The sequence below is a fragment of the Pieris brassicae genome, chromosome 10 (assembly GCF_905147105.1).
Source record: "Pieris brassicae chromosome 10, ilPieBrab1.1, whole genome shotgun sequence".
Taxonomy (NCBI): domain Eukaryota; kingdom Metazoa; phylum Arthropoda; class Insecta; order Lepidoptera; family Pieridae; genus Pieris; species Pieris brassicae.
In genome coordinates, this window is record NC_059674.1 from 6105419 (window position 1) to 6125272 (window position 19854).

The following is a 19854-nucleotide window of genomic DNA, read 5'->3' on the forward strand; positions in this document are numbered from 1 at the left end:
TTATAATACCTAAATTAAAATATAATACAAAAATATGTCGGTCTTAACTTTATTCATAAGTTCACATCCGGTAGTTTATGTATAACAATATAGTCGTATTACATTAATTTTTAAAAATACGATTTATTTTTTTATTTATTAAATGTCTAAAATATATTTTTTTTAACTAATTAATGTTGCATAGTAATAAAATTTTAATTTAATTAGATCACAGTGATGAAATGTTTTTTACAAATTAATGATAAATGCATTTTCAGCTGTAAAGCATTTAATGAAAATATATTTATTATTACCTAAATACAAGAAAATGATATATTATACCTATACTATTCTAGTTATTGAAAAAAAAATTGGCTTAAGAAAACTCTTGAAAAGACATCACTTTCATAAGTATTGTTAATTGTAAATTCAATTAATCTTTAAATCTTCAGCAGGTTAAAGTTTATCTTATCTTATCTATTAGTAGCCCATTCGTAGATTACAAAAAATATTTATTATTCATAAAACCTAAACTTAAATTTATACTTATAAATTATTACAGTCGCATGTGTCTTAGCCTCTTAACCGAGAAACTTCTGGCACTCTTGATTGTTAAATTATTAATTTTATTGAAGAACCCAACATAGAACCCAAGAACCCAACATGGAACTCAGGAACCCAACATAGAAGCCAAGAACCCAATAAAAAGGTGCCAGATCCGATGCAATATCGGTAATAGTGTACTAAAACTTCACCAAAACGTTGTAGGTTTTAGTTAAATGGCAACACTGCACTTTTCTTTGTTTACTACTGCAAGAGATCAAAACAATTTACTTTTGAAATCAGTTTAGTTTCTGTCGTCTTAAGTTTAACTGAGTATTTATATTTACTAATTACAGTAGATTTTATTATACCTCTTTTAAGAAATAATCATTAATTAGAATTTCAATAATAAATTGTTTCTTTAGATTTTACGAGTTTTTAAAAATTTACGATATCCCTTTGTTCGTTCAATCGTCAAGTGACGCGACGTTGCCGTACTTCCAAGTGAAACTCATTCAAGGATTTAAATAGTTTTATTATAAAGTACAGCTATTTTTATAATATTAATAACTACAAAGACAATATTAACTACGGTTCTAAATGAATTATGATCCAGTCTCGTGAAATGAGTTTTGTTGAACAGTTTTTACTTTCTGACGCAATAACGGTTTGGCAACAGCGCGTCGAATCGGAGTGAATACGCCTTTACAAATGTTTTAAGAACCCAAGTGGAACAAACTGTATATACATTTTTTCACATCTTAATGAGGTAAGGAATTAACAAATATTTTTATTTATTAGGATGGCCTAGTTTACAATACCGTTAGTAGTATTAGCTGTTCGAATTTCCCGCGCGATGACGTAATTCAACATTCTCTATCCGCCATTATTCCGAATTCTGAATTTGACAGCCCATCATCTGTTTCGTTTAAGCTGCGGTAGCTTTATCCTACGCAGTGAAAAAGTTATATTTTCGTGAAAAGGGCAGGTTTTACGCAAAAAACTACACCAGGCGCGTCCCGGTAAGTTCGAACATATTGCTAATGCTACTAAATGTCCACTACGACTTTTAAATTCATATTTGCGAAAATTCTTTGCGTCATACATAACCTCAATTTAGTTCCTCCGTACTTGAATAACTTGCTTTTTTTAGGTCAACCAGTGTCATCTTCTTTATCTTTTTTTACCTTTTTACCTCCGTTTTAGTTATCAAAATGCCCTTCAATATTTTACGAGTAACCTATAACATAACATACATAGCAAAAATTTGCAATATCTTCATTTCAGGATTAAAATTTTGCCAACAAAATATCTTAAATAACTTTTTTTGATATAAAATCACAATTAAAATGTCCAAAAGTACTTATTCTTTATTGGTACTTATGTACCAACAGAGATTTGACATAAATTTTGATAGCTCCAGAAATTTCTAGATGTGGTATATTTAGCTTTAACTTGTCTGATCTTGTAGTTTTCTTGCGTAATTATTATAAATATAACAGCGAGAGACTATCATAGGCTCTGTCAGAATTTTTATCTTCATCTGGTTGTTAAAATAAAGGTATGTTTAACCTTTATATATTTTTATAATAGATTTTGAGATGTTTTTTAGTATTTCAATGTGAAGATAATACATAATTTAGCATATTTGCCAAAAAGTACAATGTAATAGAATTTTTTATACATTTGACAGTTTTTTATACACAATAAGTGCATAATAAATTAGTCATAAGAAATTAACTGGCAAATATTTTTTACATGTCTCATGGTGTCATGAATATTATCAAATCCTTGTCTGGTTATTGATTAAAAAAATTTTTCAATGTCTACAGTTGAAAATGTAACAGATAGTTCATAACAGCTGTTGCCAGGTGGAAATCCTTAATTTCATTAATTTTAAAGTTCTGTCGCCATGACTTGACAGCTGTTAGAGGGTTAGACAAAGGCATAATGAAAGAAAGCTTGAAAGAGAGCTATTCTATGCTTCTTAATAATGTTTAACTGTTGTTTTAGACTTTTCACTTAGAAACATTTTATACTTTTTCAGTTGTTGAATTGATTCCTATGTCTGCTTGATTTTGAGTAAATTAACAGATTTATGTGTAGCTGTCAATCTATTCTTTCTGCTGATCAAGTAATACAAACACATACGCCAAGAGATACAGAAATTTTAGTTTAACCCTTACATATTTTTTATTCACTTATTAGTTATTGAGTATTTCTGATAAATGGTTTTGATAAATATATTATATATACAGTCAAAACCATTTACCACAACATAGGGGTTATATTGACCAAAATCAAAGGTAAACGGGCAGACAGGTAAAAGTAAAAGGTACTTAATAACAATGTCATTGGATGTTATCCCTTCGATGTTGTTACAATAGATTTTGACTGTTTATAAATTTTTTATAATAACTATTATAACCTTTGAAAGTTCCATAAGATCAAAGTCCAAGTATCAAATAAAAAAATATTAGCTTGTTTAAATCATATAGTCAACCACTTAATACTTTGATTACAATTTAGGCCTATTGATAAAAATATGGGCCAAATGTTGAAACCCTTATCTAGGGCAAATATGAATGCAAACATTGAGATTATTTTTTTTAATGAATTATATGTCCTAGTAATCTGTATTATGACAGTAGATTACTACATAATATAAAATACTAATAGCTTATTATTTGGTGGTTTAGAAAATACTGTAGTATATGAAAACTGTTTCAATATACATACATATTTGTGTGATAAGTTAATAATATAATGAAGTAGCACCTAGCCAAGAATACAAAGCGTTCCTATTTAGAATACAAGTATAAATAAGTGATAAGAAATAACAGTTTAATAATGAAAAATCTCTTGAATATAAATGACAAAGTTCTTTTAATACTTGCAAACAATATAAACTTTAGGTGGACTTTATTATTTATATTCATATTTTATTCAAGATATTGAATCCAGATATATTGAATTTGATTATTATTGAACTTTCAATTATTAGATATTGATAAAATGTTGTAATGCATTCACAAACTATTCTTCCTTTAGGCATAAAAGTTATTACATAATTTATTTTATTATATATGTATCTTTGGACTATGAATTGAAAATAATAAAGATACTTTGTTTGGCCCTTTTTTTGCGATAGTCTGGCCTCGTTTTTTCCCGATAACACCTGAAATAACAAAGGAATTGCGCACTTGTCCAATGTAAACAAAATCAATAATCATTTTGTTCGAATTGAGGTTGTAGTGATTGTAAATTATAATATTGACAATCTATTAACTACGTCTTAATTTTGCATCTAATTTGCATACTCTTTTGAAAATCTTTGTATGTATTAAGTTTACATGACATACGTATTGTTTACATCTATTACAAATATTTCTCACCCTCTGATACCTCGAGTTTTGAGCGTTTACAAAATTTTATTAACACAACATTGCTAAGTGTGTCGGATGTTTTCGCAATTTGAGTTGTGATGTCTAGTTATTAAAATTATTCTAACATTAGTTACCAATGTAAGGTAGGTCCGTTCGAGCCCCGGTCGTGTACCAATGAATTTCATGTGCGCAATTACTAGCCCGGTGTAAGACTATGTGATTAGAAACTAAAATCAACATGTTCATGACTCATACTTGTTCAGCATAGATTTCTACCTCTGTTGAGATCATTTCAAAGGCTGTTGTATAATGACCGTGAAGTTTCATAAAAGTTTACTATATATGGCTACGGATTGATACAACCTCCGCTTGGTAGAAACCAGCTGGCTTAACGCTTTTTAGTTCAGCCAAATGCTTTATAATCGTGTTCCCGTGAATAAAAGACAACTTTATAATATAACTATAGCAGTGAGGGTTATCGTACATGGTCGTAGCCGGAACTCGGAAAAAATATGTTTTTGTACCAATCTATCACTAATTTGTAATTATACAATTATAATTGTTACGCGGAAGCCAGTTCATGTTCCGGATAATGGACCTCAACTCTTAAGGTTCTCTTAAGTAACTCTATGAAAAAACAAATTGTGCTAACTTGTTTTCAAGGCAAACAATTTGGCTACAAACCAGTTGCGATGGCCTTGAGTATTATCAAGAGGCCCTGCAGAACATGACATGGGATTTTTGTGTCTAATAGAATGAGAATAAGTGTTACATTCTATTGTGTTGTTGTAAGGAAGTTTGATGAAATCAATACTGGTTAGTGACAAGTACGGAGAATTTTAATTTTAATGTAATTTTCACGTATTTTCACCTGTATATACAATTATAGTAAATTTAGTGGATCTATTAGATGATGAATATACGTCTAGGCCTAGGATTGTGTGGATGCGAAAATAATACATACTAGATTCACGTCGAACTACCTTAGTTATTCATATACCTTTAGACGGCACATCCAGATAACACTCTAGGAATAGCTAAAATTTTGTTAAGCCAGCAAACTGTGCCTTGTTACAGTATTACAAATGAGTGCATGTAAGACCAACGGTTAAACAAAATTTTGTTAAATCAAAACGGCTCTTAGCTAATATTGTTTCAATTGGAGGCCAAAAAATATCGAGATTCGAGATGCGTTCCCCGTCACGTACGCAACAACCTTGTACGGACGCCATGTCACTTTCATTTGTTGCACATCGGGGCTTCGTTTGTTGTACTTCTATGAAATCGCTGGCATAGTAGACGTTTAGCCAAGACCTGTAGGTAAATATTTTATGAAAAACTGTTTCTATGGCGATCACTTTTCATACAATATTTGACATTAAGACCTATATAATTAAAGACGTATCGTGACATACTATACAGGTGTATTCACAGTCGAGATTTAATGGATGGTCAAACTTCGCGCTGAATCGCGACTCAGAAAAGCGAGATTTGCGTTAAGTGTCTGTTCGTAAAAAATGTATTGGATTATAGAATACGGTATTAATAGTTGTGTCGTTTCTGAATATACACAAAATATTATATGATTTATATCCCTCAGACTCATGTTATTTTAAAAAACTTATTTGATAAATTGATGTTTATTGATTAAGAAGCTGGGATTCGTTATTCTGCTTTTGAACAACGAAAATGCAAGTATAGAGCGAAATAGCATTGAACAAAATAATATAATTCAGATACATTAATAGCCAATGGGATTTCAATGTTATATCTATTTATGCAATGCAATGTCGTGTACCAAGGTGATAATCCGAGGTCTCAGGCTGTCTCATTTGTTTTGTAAGAGGAAATTGAGATGGTGGTAGACGTATATATTTTTTAATCTACAAATACTTTACACGATATTGTCATTAGAGTTTCAGGGGAGCATTTTTCATAGAAAAATCTGGTAATGTTTTCATGTAACTAAGTCATTATTTTGGACTGTCTCTTTTGCATTACAATGATGCCATGCAATGTGAACATGGTACGTGAAATAATAGTACATAAATGTCAACACCATCGAATAGACAGGAAGAAATTTTAAGCTAAATTACAAAGGCAAAAAAAATTATATTGCACAATAATGCGTTTTTATAAGTTAAACAACAAAACAGTTAACCATGACCTCTGTATCAGATGCGACGTCATCCGAGGTTTCTTTTGCACTCGTAACTGTACAGTAGGATGACCGCTATAGGTGTGCTATTTAAAATAGAGGTCATGTTTGCCTGGTCCATGTTCTAAATCTATAATGAGGTTTAATGCGTATTTATATATATACAGTCAAAATTTACTACTCATATTTGGTCGTAAAAAGCGAGTCTCGCCGGGATTTTGGTCAATATAACAGGTATGTATGTTGTTCTAAACGATGCCGTCGTAAACGGTTTTGACATATATATATTTTGTTTAGAATATGTTGCATTTTCGCTTATAAAATAAGATTACATCAGAAAAGACTTGTTGCTATATCATCGATAAGTTATTTGGACTAGAATTTGTATAGACCAATCATGTCACCATTTAGAATAATACCCTCGTGGTATATTACATTTGAAAACCACTGGTTTGTATTAATGTAACAATAGCGTCCTTGTCAGGGGTGCGACAAATGCATATAAAAAATATTCACCTTGTTTTATGTTGCTTAACGTTGGGCTATCCATTTATTAGCTGCGGTAGCAAATACCTCAACGTACTCTCCCCATAGACGTTGTTTTAGTCTTCCGCGTGCTTTCGAAGTACTTAGCCGAAGTTATAACTAATATAAACGGCTTACGTCGCGTTGTACGTGTAAAATACATTCGAAGCTGCGCTCTTGTTTGATGTGGAATCCGAATGATTTTAACATACGAAAGTCATACTTAGCGCTAAGTCTGAATCTTATAAATAAATCAATGGCGCTACAACCTTTTTTAGGTCTGGGCCTCAGATTTCTGTATCTGTTTCATGATCATTTGTTAATCTAATAATCTACGTCTGAATCTTACCCAAGTATTTTCATTAATACGTAAAGAGGTGTCTCAAAACAAACACCGAAACTGATAAATAACATTGTTGACTATTCAAAGCCATGGACGGCTGCCATGTTTTGCGTAATTCAAGGTAATATGAAGTAATAGATCGAAAATACATCGTGTCTATGACCTGTAATTATTTCGAAATTTTTCACTAAATATTAAAGTTTTTTCTAGAAATATTATTAAATTACAGTTGCATTGTAACTAAAGCAAAGGGACGAATTAAAACTACCTTGTGATGGCATTACGTGCTCTAATAATAGAGCGTACCAAGTGTTTGTCCCCTGTTATTAAAAGGTATTAGATCAAGTTCTCCAAATTAACAAAATAAATGACGAAAAACTGTCTTTATTATCTATGTTAATGAAGGAGTCTCAATGTTTGTTCTCTACTAAATTAGTACTCTTTGCAAAATTTGTATGCGGGGCTGCTACGCACTGATGATGTAATTTATATACAAGATCCAGCTTTCTATGCCACATATATAATTGTGACTAAATCTTAAAATATACAGTTAACCTCTATCTCGATTGAAAATTCCGAAAATTTTAGTCAGGTCAAGGTAATTTAAAACCGGGTACAATGTGACATATTTTGTAAAACTTTTATAACTATTATTATCCATTCGCTTACATTTTATTTTTTTACACTTCGTTACATTTATAGAAAAACAAATAAAATATCAAGGTATGCAACGGGTGGCCTTATTGCCAATAGCGATGTCTTTCAGGCAACCCTAGTAAGGAAAAAAAATAATGGTATTGTGGGATTAACAAAATCTTGTAAAAAAATTTGGAATCACCAACCTTACCAACCAAAATAAAGCAAAAAAAAAAAACTTAAAATACAGACAAAAGTCACGATTGAGCAGGATAGTATATGGTTAATAAATGTTTATGTAGAAATTCAATTGCAAATCTTCCCTCTATAGTAGATTGAATTCGGGATAAATTTTAAAATGACGTCAATTCTCTACGTACTGACGTTGTTACGGTTATTCATGACGCATTTACACTAATAACTTGAAGTATGAGGTAACGTCGTACTTATTCAATAAAGTATATACAGTAATCCCCCGTTACATACACTTTTATTTATATAAGTGATCACTCTGACACATCGTTAATTTACTGCCCAAGACTGGTAGTTTCCTGCTGTTTCCTTCATCATTGTAGGAACAAGTGGCACTACTGGCCCGGCTCGTTTAGGACCGAAAGGCCTTCCATCCTAGTGGGTCGGTATTTTTCTAAATAAAATAAATATATACTATCGTTTTTATGTTAATGCCTCCCGCAGTTTGTTGCCCGTCTCGACCTACATAAGCGAATTACACCGAAATTGGCGACGTTTAAGTTTGGGGCCAGGAACCGTTAATCTCAATCGCTAACAGCCATACGTTATACCGTACTATAAAAGGTGACTTGTAAATGTTTAAAATGGATAACAAGTAACCATGGAAACAAACATGTTCAGTTCACTTTGTCCACAAGGTCGTAACGGTTTTATTCATAAACTGTTGACACCTTATCTCTTTGAAATTAACGTAACAAATCGGTTTGGTATACTTTAGTTTGGGATAGGGATTATTTTTAAATAATCACGTAGAATAGTGGTATAATTCTAGGCGTTTGTCAGTTACGTCACGTTATAGACAGTGTAGGATGCCAGAGATATAGTTAAAAGTTTATTTTTAATACGATCGCTTACCAATAAACAAGAGCCATTTTTAAATTGTAAATGTCCACAGGTTTCTTAATAAATGTTAATATAGAGGAGTAGTGTTAATAGATTAAGCGTGAGGCCCTCTACCTTGAGGTCGTGCGTTCGAATCACGGCTGGCACAACAATGACGCTCAACACACTCGCTCGTACGGCGTATGTCAGGCTAACCATCAATAAATAGATTTGGCCAAGACTAGGGTTTATAAGCAAAAATCTTTATTTTTCAAGTGGGTAAAGTAAGCAAGGCGATGAATTTATAGTACACAAGCCTATCGAGATTCGTGGCCAACGCAAAACCCAACCATATTTGAATTTGTTTATCAAGTGGGGGTGTTAATGAGGTCACGCGTGCGTAGTGTTTGTTAAATAGTTTGAATCAATAGTCATCCGTTGCTTTTAGAGTATAAAACTAGACAATATTATAGTTTAAATGAAAGTTGGCGTGTATCCGAAGTTTATACAAGAGATGATTAACAGGATAATCTCAATATTTAAGACTGTTCAATGCAATTTTGACAGAATATTAAATATTGCAGTTGGTTCGGCTTATTAATCGAAATATTCGATTAATGTAATGATTTATTTATACACATTTAGTTCATAAAGTATATTGTTACTGAAACACATGACATGGCTACGAAATTTTGTTAAAAGAGTTGACGCGCTATTGATCCAAAATTTACCTATATTTATACTATGACTCATAAATCATTTTCTATTTAAAGCTATGAATGTACGTAGATACTAGGTTTAATTTGGAAATACTTTTTGTACATAAAACATATTTATTCATTAACAGAGGGCACTAAATGTTACACAGGAAATAATAGAAATTACAAAAAGATATATTAATTAGCATTAACTAGGGAAGCTAATTATAAAATCCAATTAAACTGGTATCAATGAAATAATTACAGCTTTGTGTAATTTCTAAGAAGACGTGCTAAACTATAGCTATTCTAGCGTTTCACGTGAGAATGTGAACTTTCACTCGCCACAGTCTTTAAACAGTAGTAATTTATTTATTTAATATATATGAATTTAACAAAATAATGATGGTCAAAACATAATCTAAAAAAATTGCTTAAGTGCTGAAAAAAGTTAAAAACATCATCATCATGTCGATAAAACCTTTTTAGGTCTGGGGGCCTAAATGTCTGTATCATTTGTCGGTCGAACAGGCAATTAGATGATCATGTGCTGAAACACGCCGGTTGACGTTTTGTGTCTAAGGCAAGCCAGTTTCCTCACGTTGTTTTCCTTCACCGTTCGAGCGAATGTTAAAATTTAACATCTAATTTAATTTCTATTTATGTTCGCATTAAATGCGTCTATTGGTGCACAGCCGGGGTTCGAACGTTGAACCACCTCAGGGATGTGATTCGCACGCTGAACCCACTAGGCCAATACTGTTCTGAAGTACAAGTTCATGTAAACAAAAAACACTGCTATTAAAAGCCAAACATAAGCCTTAGTAATTGAAAATTTTACTCATAATTCATAACTTAACCACTTATTCCGCCACTACAAGATTATTTTTAAATATATATATATATATATATAGTCTCTGTTACTCAGGTAGCATTTGAAATCGGTCCAGATTCGAGTTTATTATTTCATTCAAAAAAATAATAGAAATCTTTAATATTTGTAAAGATTTCTTAGAAGTTATTTTTACTGTGGCACCAGCAATAACTTAACCATGTCCTATTAACAGTTGCATTGTTCGCAAGTTTCCTATTTAGCATAAAAATCATTGTATTACGTTTACAATTCTCTCTAATCCTATTGTTTATATATTCCTATTGTTTCCAGTGACGCTGCCCATTTTGGGTTTTGAAGTTGCTTTTCTTTTCCTTTTTTTCTTACCCCAGGGTAACAACAACCAACCCTTAAAATAATTAAAATTTTTGTTAACAATAGGTTATCTACCTAGCTTAACTATTGTTAGTGAAATTACAAATAGCAGGTTATAAAAATTTATGCTAGGATATACTTTAATACATAGATCATTCACACACCGCATGCCTGTTTTTGTTCTAGTAGATTACCTGTGGAAGCCAATTCAGAATGTTCGCGAACGTGACTTCGATAAAAACAAAATATCAAATGTCTTGTTTACGCGCTATTTTTCGCCTCGCAAGGTCGAAGCAGACAGCTGATACAATTTAATATAGTTTCTATTTGTTGAGATTGAAATAATGTTTAGTACTATATTATTTTACCTAGATCAACAACCGCTTGGAACTGTTCTAAAAACACAAGTCACATTAAGACGTTTGGACTATAGAATAAGCTCGTTGAGACATAGGATTGTAATTTAAAATTGTGTTTTTTGTTAATCCATTTGCTATCACTTTGTGAATGCGGAGTTCTTAATTTGACTAGGAGGTACTTATCTACCCACATTAAATTTAAAATTTTGTCGGAGTGGGTATCTTGGGGATATTTTAACGTTTATAATCCAGCAAAGCTAGCCGTATAATTAATTTCAGAATCATTTTCAAGATTATCTTAGATAAGTTGTTTTTATGTATGTTTTTATACTATATTGGCACAGCGAGAAACTGTTCTGGTTTATCGGAAATTGCGTTCAATTTTAATTTATGATAACATATCGCTAATATAAGTAGACTGGTACTTGTATAGTATAAAATCAATATGCTTGAATTATTGTTTACAACAGAAGAACAGAAGTGTCTTCTCACGACTCTGTATGTCTTCAAGTGATCACAGATAAACTCATTCAATTGCACGGTTTAAAAATAACAATTTACAACCATCTTAGCGTCAGATATCTGTATATGTTTCATGGTCATTGGTTAATCTAAGAGGCTAGTAGGTGATTAGGCTCCTGTGCCTGACAGACGCCGTTCAATTTTTGGGTCTAAGGCGAGCCGGTTTTCTCATTTGCTTGGTTTTTCTTAAAGGAAAACAAATGGCGTATTTTAAAATTTACATTTATATTTTAACTCCTATGTCCTAGGACAATAGGTATTGTGTATTCAATCATGTGTAGGTACGCTGATGTAATCTTATCTAAAGCACCAATCATTATTTAAAATATTTCTAACAAGTGAAACGAGACTATTTCTTTTATACATTAATTATTCTTTACGTAAGCAAAGCTTACAACCTTCAACTTTTTTAACTTTAAGCCCACGCTTTTGGCAACAATGACACCAAACACTGGTTGACCAATTGTATAAAGAGTTTTCGCAATCATGTACTTGAAGTGATTCTTTTCAATAGCCGGCGGTTCAATGTCTAAAAACTGCTGAACCGTGACATTTCACAGGATTCGTTAACAACGAACTTTGTGCTGGTATTCACGTGAACGTTTTTACAGGTATATCTTAGTTATTGCTACGTTTTTATTGTTCCCTGTCAAGAGACCTGCTTTGAGCCCTCGACGGCTCACGTAAAAATAGTACTAAGGGCCACCAACCCAGTTTGTACTAAAGGTCAAGGGAGGAGACCGTGGCGTTTTGTGTATCTTTTATAGTGTGCTCTGTCTCGCTCTAAGTGAGCAGTGCGTAGCCCTACAGTTGTGTTCAACCACAACTGTACGTTGTACTGACAATTGAGAGCAAAGGCGGCTGGGCAATCGTCTTTCAACAAGACATTGAACCCGGTAACCTTTTTGGAACCCATATCCTTATCCGACATCTTACCACCCACCAAATCCTATACCAAGACCGTATACATCCGTTAAACCTGGCGTCCCGTGGCCAACTAGGCCGCAGTGCGTTGAACCAAGCTCTCTTGTCAGGTACTAGGGCCTCCGCGCCCGGTCGCTGCATACGTCGGGAAGACGAGACGTGGGGGGATCGGCGAAGGCCTACGCAACACTTAGCCTTTCCTGCTATTGCACATAGGTAAGAGAATTGTATTCACGTCCTCTATAAATTACTATAACCAGCGTTAAATAGCTACTAAAATTTGTACTATTCGATCCCTCAAAAGTTGAAAACATTGTCTTTGGTTTACAGTGATTCATTTGAATAAAACTGCTGATAAACATTTTTTTTTATAAATATTCTATATTTCGATAGTGGGATGTACAAAAGTTTTTATACAAGATTGTGTCAGTACTTTAATATTTTCTAGCAATGCAAAGTTATTTTAAATTAAAAGCCGATGTTGTTGAATGTTTATCTATACGAATAGTACATTGACTTGAATAATCGTTTACATGTGTTGTTTACGTCAATTATAGAGTTCGATGCCCGGGGTTTTGTTTTTCTTACAAAATACAAATACATTTTGTATTTAAAATCGGTTATTAAAATAAATTATGAGTATTAAACATCTACGTAATTAATATATATATATATATATATAAAACTTCTACATTATGTGCTTAATTAAATGAAACAACGTTACGTAAGTATATATTGTAATGTGTAGAACTAACATAAACCAAAGACAAAATTAAAATATATAATTAAATGGGCAAAGAACGTTATCAACATATTGCGCTGTAAACAGATTTGCATGATCACGCTTTAAAATGTACCAAAATATCATGCATATAGCGTGCTGATAAGATACAATGGCGTCATAACGAAAAAATATTTTTTAGAATAAAGTGTAATAAAAATGGGCGTGATAAAATCATTTAACCAAAGTTTATATAGATTTTGTAATGTTTTGGTTGTTATTTATTTTACAAAAATGATTATTGGTGAGGTATGGATGAGAGCTGGTTTAGTGAATATGTTATGTAAACGTTACTTATATTTAAATAGCATATAAGATAATTTTATCTACGAACGTTATGATAATATTATTAGTCAACAAGTTTTATTGTACTTTGGCTGGTCAGAGCTCATATTCAAGTGTAGTTTAAAAACTTACAATCCTAGATCACTGCCTTAAGAACTTTAAAAAGCAGCTACAGTTAGAATTTGTTAGACGTCGAAGGGACTACTCATATTTGGAACTATTGGTAATTTTTAAATTTATCTCTGGTCCCTGGAGTTTATCGAGAGTCGACTGTACCATATTAGGGTTAAAACGTTCACTTGTTGACTAAATATTTCTCAATGTGTTTATGCAAGTATATAATTACTATTATTCATATGTATATTAATTGTTTGAATTGTTTTAACTAGTTATTTTATAAGTAGTGTTATGAAATCTTATAAATTTCTGCAGGTGCCGATTCACCCTCAACTCGCATAGCCCGACAATGTCTCGAGCGGGCGCGGGGCACCCGGACGAGACGGGCGTACGTGACGATCCAACGATGCTGTACGTCGCACTCAACGATCTGCTGCAGATGGAAGCCAAGTTCAGACCAAGGCTGGCGTTGCCCAAAGATGAACAGGTGAGGCATCGCATCTTAATAGTCGACTCTTTCGAATTTTTTCGTATCTATTTAATTTGGAATCCTATTTTATTATATACACTATATTTAAAAAAAAATCTCGACATTATCGTTGCATAGTCTGTTAGGATAATGTATATGTTTAGGTGTTAAATAAATTATATATAACAAAAAATAATTATAGTGAATATATCAAAATTAAAATTTAAAAAAAAAATAATAAAATATGTAACTAAATTAGTATATGTAAATTAAACATTTTAAGGAATGTATAAATTAGTTTGTTATAAAAGAGCTGGAAACCCTGACACAGGTATTTTTTACTTAATAGGGTTTCACAAATCTTACACATTGTAATGAAATTGTACTTAAAATGAATAAACATGTTTATATTGCCCAAGATGGAATATATATTTATATATACAAAAAGGTTCACGATGTGTGCATTTACGCAAGTATAATCAATAAAAATAATTAAATACATTTAGCTCAATAATGCGAAATTCGGGTATGATGTGTGTGTACGTTCGTGAGGTGTGGTCATGATGCTGGTTATTTAGCGCTTCTAAATACTCCTTGTTTAAGCTATCCGTGATAGCTTAAACAAGTTCAGGCTTATATAGTGTATAAATTTATATCTCTTGATGGATGGTTTTAGAAGACGCTTTCATGGATTCCGACTGATTCTGATTTATGTCTTTACAGATGTATTTTAAGTTCTCTTTATGTATTTCTTGCTTTCTGAATAAAGTAATTGAAAAAATCTGCTAGATTCCAGTAATATTTTCTGTAAAGTTGTTTTGTCCCAATGATTCAATAGCATAGCTTTGTAACGGAAAATAGTCGATGTATGTTATGTTTATCATCATAAGATGATAAACATCCACTAGGTGATACTTGGAAATCCCATAACGAAGTCAGAGTTCATGATCAAATATCATATCAAAAAAGTATTAAATGCGCGAGCGACAATTACAAGCAAGTTTAATAAGTTGGCTAGTCTCATTATGTGTACAATATACTGTCAAAATCTGGTGAATTTACTATTTCGTCTAATACTAGTTTTAAAAATTACTTAAAAAGGTTTATGAAACGTTTGCCCCCGCCTTATCAACTGTTAGCAAGCATTTGCATAACTGGAAGGACTGTTACGCAAATAGAATAACAAGTGTGTTAGTGAAAGTTCTACAACGGGGTTTTATCTCCTAAAACATTTTCATCAGCATCGCCTTGATGGCTGCAAATCTTCCACGGTCCGCTTAACAAGACACTTTCTTTTTCGAACTTGCGAACTGTGGAATCTACTCCTCTTGGGGCCTTGCCTAAAAGATGCGGCAACTCAACCACTATAATGGATGTCAAAGGGCTATGACTGCCTTTTTAGGACGTTGGTGATGGTATTTTGTCACTCGATATATAAACCTTATTCACTTAAAAATATCGCAGCGCAATTTATGTGGATAAAAAACATCCATCATATCATATGGTTGGACCGGAGCTATGTTTCGTTTCGTAATTTACGAACTAGGTAGAAACTGAATCAATATGTAAATGTTTATTTAAAATCGTTTCAGAGTGGCGAAGTAACTATCGGCGCACGCGATGGCGCAGCGCACGTCCTCAAATGCCTCAAGGTGTGGTACGACCTGCCGGCGGACGTGCTGATCAGCGCTATCAGCTTGTTTGATCGGTGAGTGTCAATTGTGTGTTAGTCAACGTGTACGGGATATTAAAGATCGCCCATCATCATCAAAATCTCGCAAATAACATATTTATATTAAATTATGTGTCCACTGTATTACTTTAGAGATTAGGGACACCTTAAGGGAGCGTTCAAGTATTACGTAACGAATATGCCCCCCCCCGCCATGTCATCGTGTAAAACGTTATGATGCGGGGCGGGGATTGAATTACGTTACGGAGTAAGTTTTAGGTATAAAGAGTCACTGGGTCACGAAACGTTTTACTATTGGGTCTAGAAAACGTTACGGCGCGTTTCATGGGGGGGGGGGGGGGGCATATTCGTTACGTAATACTTGAACGGTTCCTAACTTAACTCGTACGGTTCAAAAAAATCCATATTTTTAAGGCAAGTGAATTTGCCACTGCAAAAGGAAGTTTTGTATTTAACAAACACCCTTCTAATTAAAATTTTCTTCAACGTACAACGTTTTATTTGAGCACGTAATAAATAAGAAATTGGATGGGGTTTTGAATGCACAACCTCAAGAAATTGTGTTCTTGTATGTGAAGTTTGAGTCTGAATGAGAGTTTCTTGTACCAAACATATTATAATTATATTATATTTGTATTTCAGGTTCCTAACAAAAATGAAGGTGCGTCCGTGTCACATACCCTGTATAACTGTGTCGTGTATGAACATCGCAATTGACGAGTACGCCGAGGTGAACAAGCAAGCGAGGAAGGTTTCAGTTGAGGAACTGGGTAAGTGATTAAAATTTTAAAAAACTCAGAAATTTACATAACAAGAGAAAATAACTAGAAATTACGTAATTCAAGGAAGGAAGTTTGTTAAGCAAATTTAACTCATGAATTAAGATATTTCCAAAGCCCATAATAATAAAAGTATTGTCGGAACCATTCTGAAGCATTATGCTTTCCCAGTTGCAAGCAGAAAATAGTATCCAAAAATAGATGAGATCTGAGTTCTTAGGTTTTGTTCCACGCAGTTAAAAATGCTTGTAACATTTACAAATGAGAATTATGTGATATTTTTTAAGCCTTGTTAGAAACAAAACCGTTACTATGTTTTCTGTTACTAGAGAAAGAAAAATATTTTTTTAATATGATTTTTATTTATATAATGTAATTTTTCCAGTATCAGTCTCCCAATCGGCCTGCACAGCTGGTGACGTGTCTCGCATGTCCCGAGTGATCACGGACAAGTTGGCCTTACTCCATGGCTCTGCTGTCACAGCATTGCATTGGCTGCGGCTCCTCAGACGTCTGGTGGCCAGCGCGGCACAGGAGTTCGGCCTGACTAGACCTATTTTGGCTGTGAGTATCTTATATATACATAAGTAATATTTCTATTGAATATTTGATTTCAACCAATATAAATTTATGACTCGACTTGAAGACTAATTTCTATTGAAAGTTGAAAATACTAATTTAAAAACTTTATTAATAACTAATTATTGTTTCAGCCATCATCTGAAGAAAATTTGATCAAGTTATTGGAGATTGCTATTTGTGACGCGGGCTGTGTTAACGCACGGACCAGTGAATTGGCGCTTGTCATTGTCTACCATCAAATTGGTTAGTACATACGATTTTTCCAAATATCTTTGATAAGAAAATAGAAATAACTACAAAAAATTATTTAATATAATATTATTTTGGGGACTGAAAGATTTAAAAATATGAAAACTTTTTTTTTTTCAGAACAAGAATTGCTGGAATGGAGCAGGGAAAGCCCGGTGCCAGACGAGGCTTACTGTCTATACGAGTTCGCCGCACATTTACAGGCACATTGCAACGTAAGTATTGAAATTTAACCATTTTTGTATCCATTTTGTACCTATTATAAAATAATCATAAATATTTATTTCATCTAATTATGTTAAACTACGTTAGAACCTCTGGTATAGAAGTAGCAGTGTGAGGAGTTGACAAATATTCATAATTAAGTAGAAATGTCTGTTGGGATCAGTTTGACCTAAATAATGATTAAAGTATGAAAATCTATTAAGGCTTCCAAGTATGTGCGCTATATGTATGTTTGTCCACAAATGTGTTAAGGATAAAGTCTAAAATATTTAGTTTGAATCGAACAATTTACAGATACAGATAACAGTCGAAAGTTTCATTAAAATTAGTTCAGTAGTTTTTTTTTATGTATCTATGAGATATGTATAAGTATTGAAGTTTTTTTATTACTTTATTAATAAAATATTTTTTTACAGATGAACGACGCGTCCCTTCTAACAACACGTAACCGTTTCCGCACAGTACTGGCTAGTTATGAGACCCGCGCTGCTGCCCCACAGAGACAGAGGCTAGTGTGGAGACTCTCTGAACGGACGTTCAAGGTGCTTCGCCCCACGGACCGATTGACGTCCCTTCTACCAACCATCGAGGAGCAAAATTTCGCTGTTGATGCGACACCCACTAGGAAGCGGTAAGAACATATATTTCACTTTTCGTTGTTCGTACTTTAACTAACTCAGTCCGTTGTAGTATCAGCTTAAGCGCTGCGGTATCAGAATAGGGAAGGCAGGTTATCATTAGGATCATTATCATAAATTTCAAAACAATACATATGTGTTATCTATGCTAAAGACAATGGTTACTCTTAATCCAATATTATTATTTTTTGAAGGATATTAATCTTCTCTTTATCGCAAGGTTTAAAATAATTTAAATATTTTTAGATCCGGGAGCGAAAGCAGCGAAAGCGAAGAAACATCCGATTGGCCAAGAAGCCCCGTTTTGCCTGTCTACTGTGGAAACTAGCTGTAAAACCTTTGTACCGGCCGAAGACTCCAGAGTGTCAGCTGTCATCTGTCATTGTCAAGTGATTGGCGCCAGATCCCACTTTTGAAATTTCAAAATTCCGTGATCCGCATCTTTTGACATTTAAATATGGAACCGGTTCGAATTCAGAGTATTAATTTGTACTTTTTTTTATCGCATCGGCCAGGGCAATGTTAGTTTTTTATTTTTTATCGATATAGAGCTTTATTAATTGTAATTTTTTTTAGATAATCCTATCGGCGGTGTATCATAGACAATGTTACTAAAGTGCTATACTGTAGATTAAATCTATTTTTAGGCCCAAAATTGTTCTATTTTTTAACATCTAGCAATTAATATATTAACGAAATTTATTTTTATTTTTATTAGTACTAAGTACATAACCTTAGTTAAGTTCATAATTTTCGCTCGTGCTATACCGCTGATTACAGAAGCGAGCATTGCTCTAGCCAATAGCTTTATAGTTTGTACTGTGATGATTTTTATAAGTGAAAATGTTCAAAAAAAAAATATTCCATATTTTTCTAGACGTAAGCTATTTTAAGACGTGTGAATGTGAAGGAAGTCCACCGATTGTGAGGGCCGGTTTTTCGATTGCATTTTATCAGTCAAGGTTAGGACTAGCTCAATATTGTTTGATTAGGCCCGTATTGTAACAGCGTTTGAGTCTCAAACCCCTAGCATAAGATTTGACAGTTCCAATTAGTCAATTGTCAAAAGGTGTGGGGAAACCTAAGCGCGAGGAATGCGGCCGTCATTTTTGTTTGTGTTGGAAAAACCGGCCCCAAATTTTCTTAGTCTTGGCCGGGTAAAATTTGAAAATATTTTTTAACGTAGTTTAGTGTCTTAAATTATATGTAAACGAAAAAAAAAACAATATAATTTGAAAAAATCATAAAAAAATGATCTCAAATCATTTCATAATATTAGCGTAGATCATTGTGTGTATGTTTGTTTCGTATTTTAGTTATTTATTTCAATAAAATTGGTCAGCATTTGTTAGGTTGGCTTCTAAGACCCTGATAATCTTTTGCATTTTTAGTGATATTTGTTTTTATTCTGTGACATAATGAAATTAATATAATAATACATTACGGTTGTCAAAGCCCATGCCCACAGATAACGATTCAATTTACATTTGATACTATATCACGTATAGTATAAATGGTAGGTAATTTGTATGAATGTAACGAGTTATCACCAGGACCGAGTAATGTGTTCATATTTTATGTAAAATTTTGTATCTGCATTTAATAATAATGTACAGCGTGTGGGTACAAGCAAAATTTAAATATTATATAATTTATTTTTGTCGCCGAAAATTATTTTTGTT

General features: G+C 32.9%; 1 protein-coding gene across 3 annotated transcripts; it reads left to right on the forward strand.

Annotated features, from left to right (window-relative positions):
• The first annotated feature begins 829 nt into the window (after window positions 1-829).
• Window positions 830-19854, forward strand: LOC123715617 (cyclin G). Of its 3 annotated transcripts, none has more exons than XM_045670795.1 (10): window positions 831-1291; window positions 12465-12570; window positions 13853-14024; window positions 15599-15714; window positions 16342-16469; window positions 16864-17042; window positions 17192-17303; window positions 17430-17524; window positions 17951-18165; window positions 18419-19854. In XM_045670795.1, the coding sequence occupies exons 3-10, from the start codon at window positions 13887-13889 to the stop codon at window positions 18498-18500; spliced, it is 1065 nt and encodes a 354-aa protein (XP_045526751.1). In that variant the 5' UTR covers window positions 831-1291; window positions 12465-12570; window positions 13853-13886; the 3' UTR covers window positions 18501-19854. The 3 variants fall into 3 exon arrangements, with proteins under 3 accessions (XP_045526749.1, XP_045526751.1, XP_045526750.1); XM_045670794.1 differs by lacking the exon at window positions 831-1291 and adding an exon at window positions 1412-1544; XM_045670793.1 differs by lacking the exon at window positions 12465-12570 and having other exon boundaries at window positions 830-1291.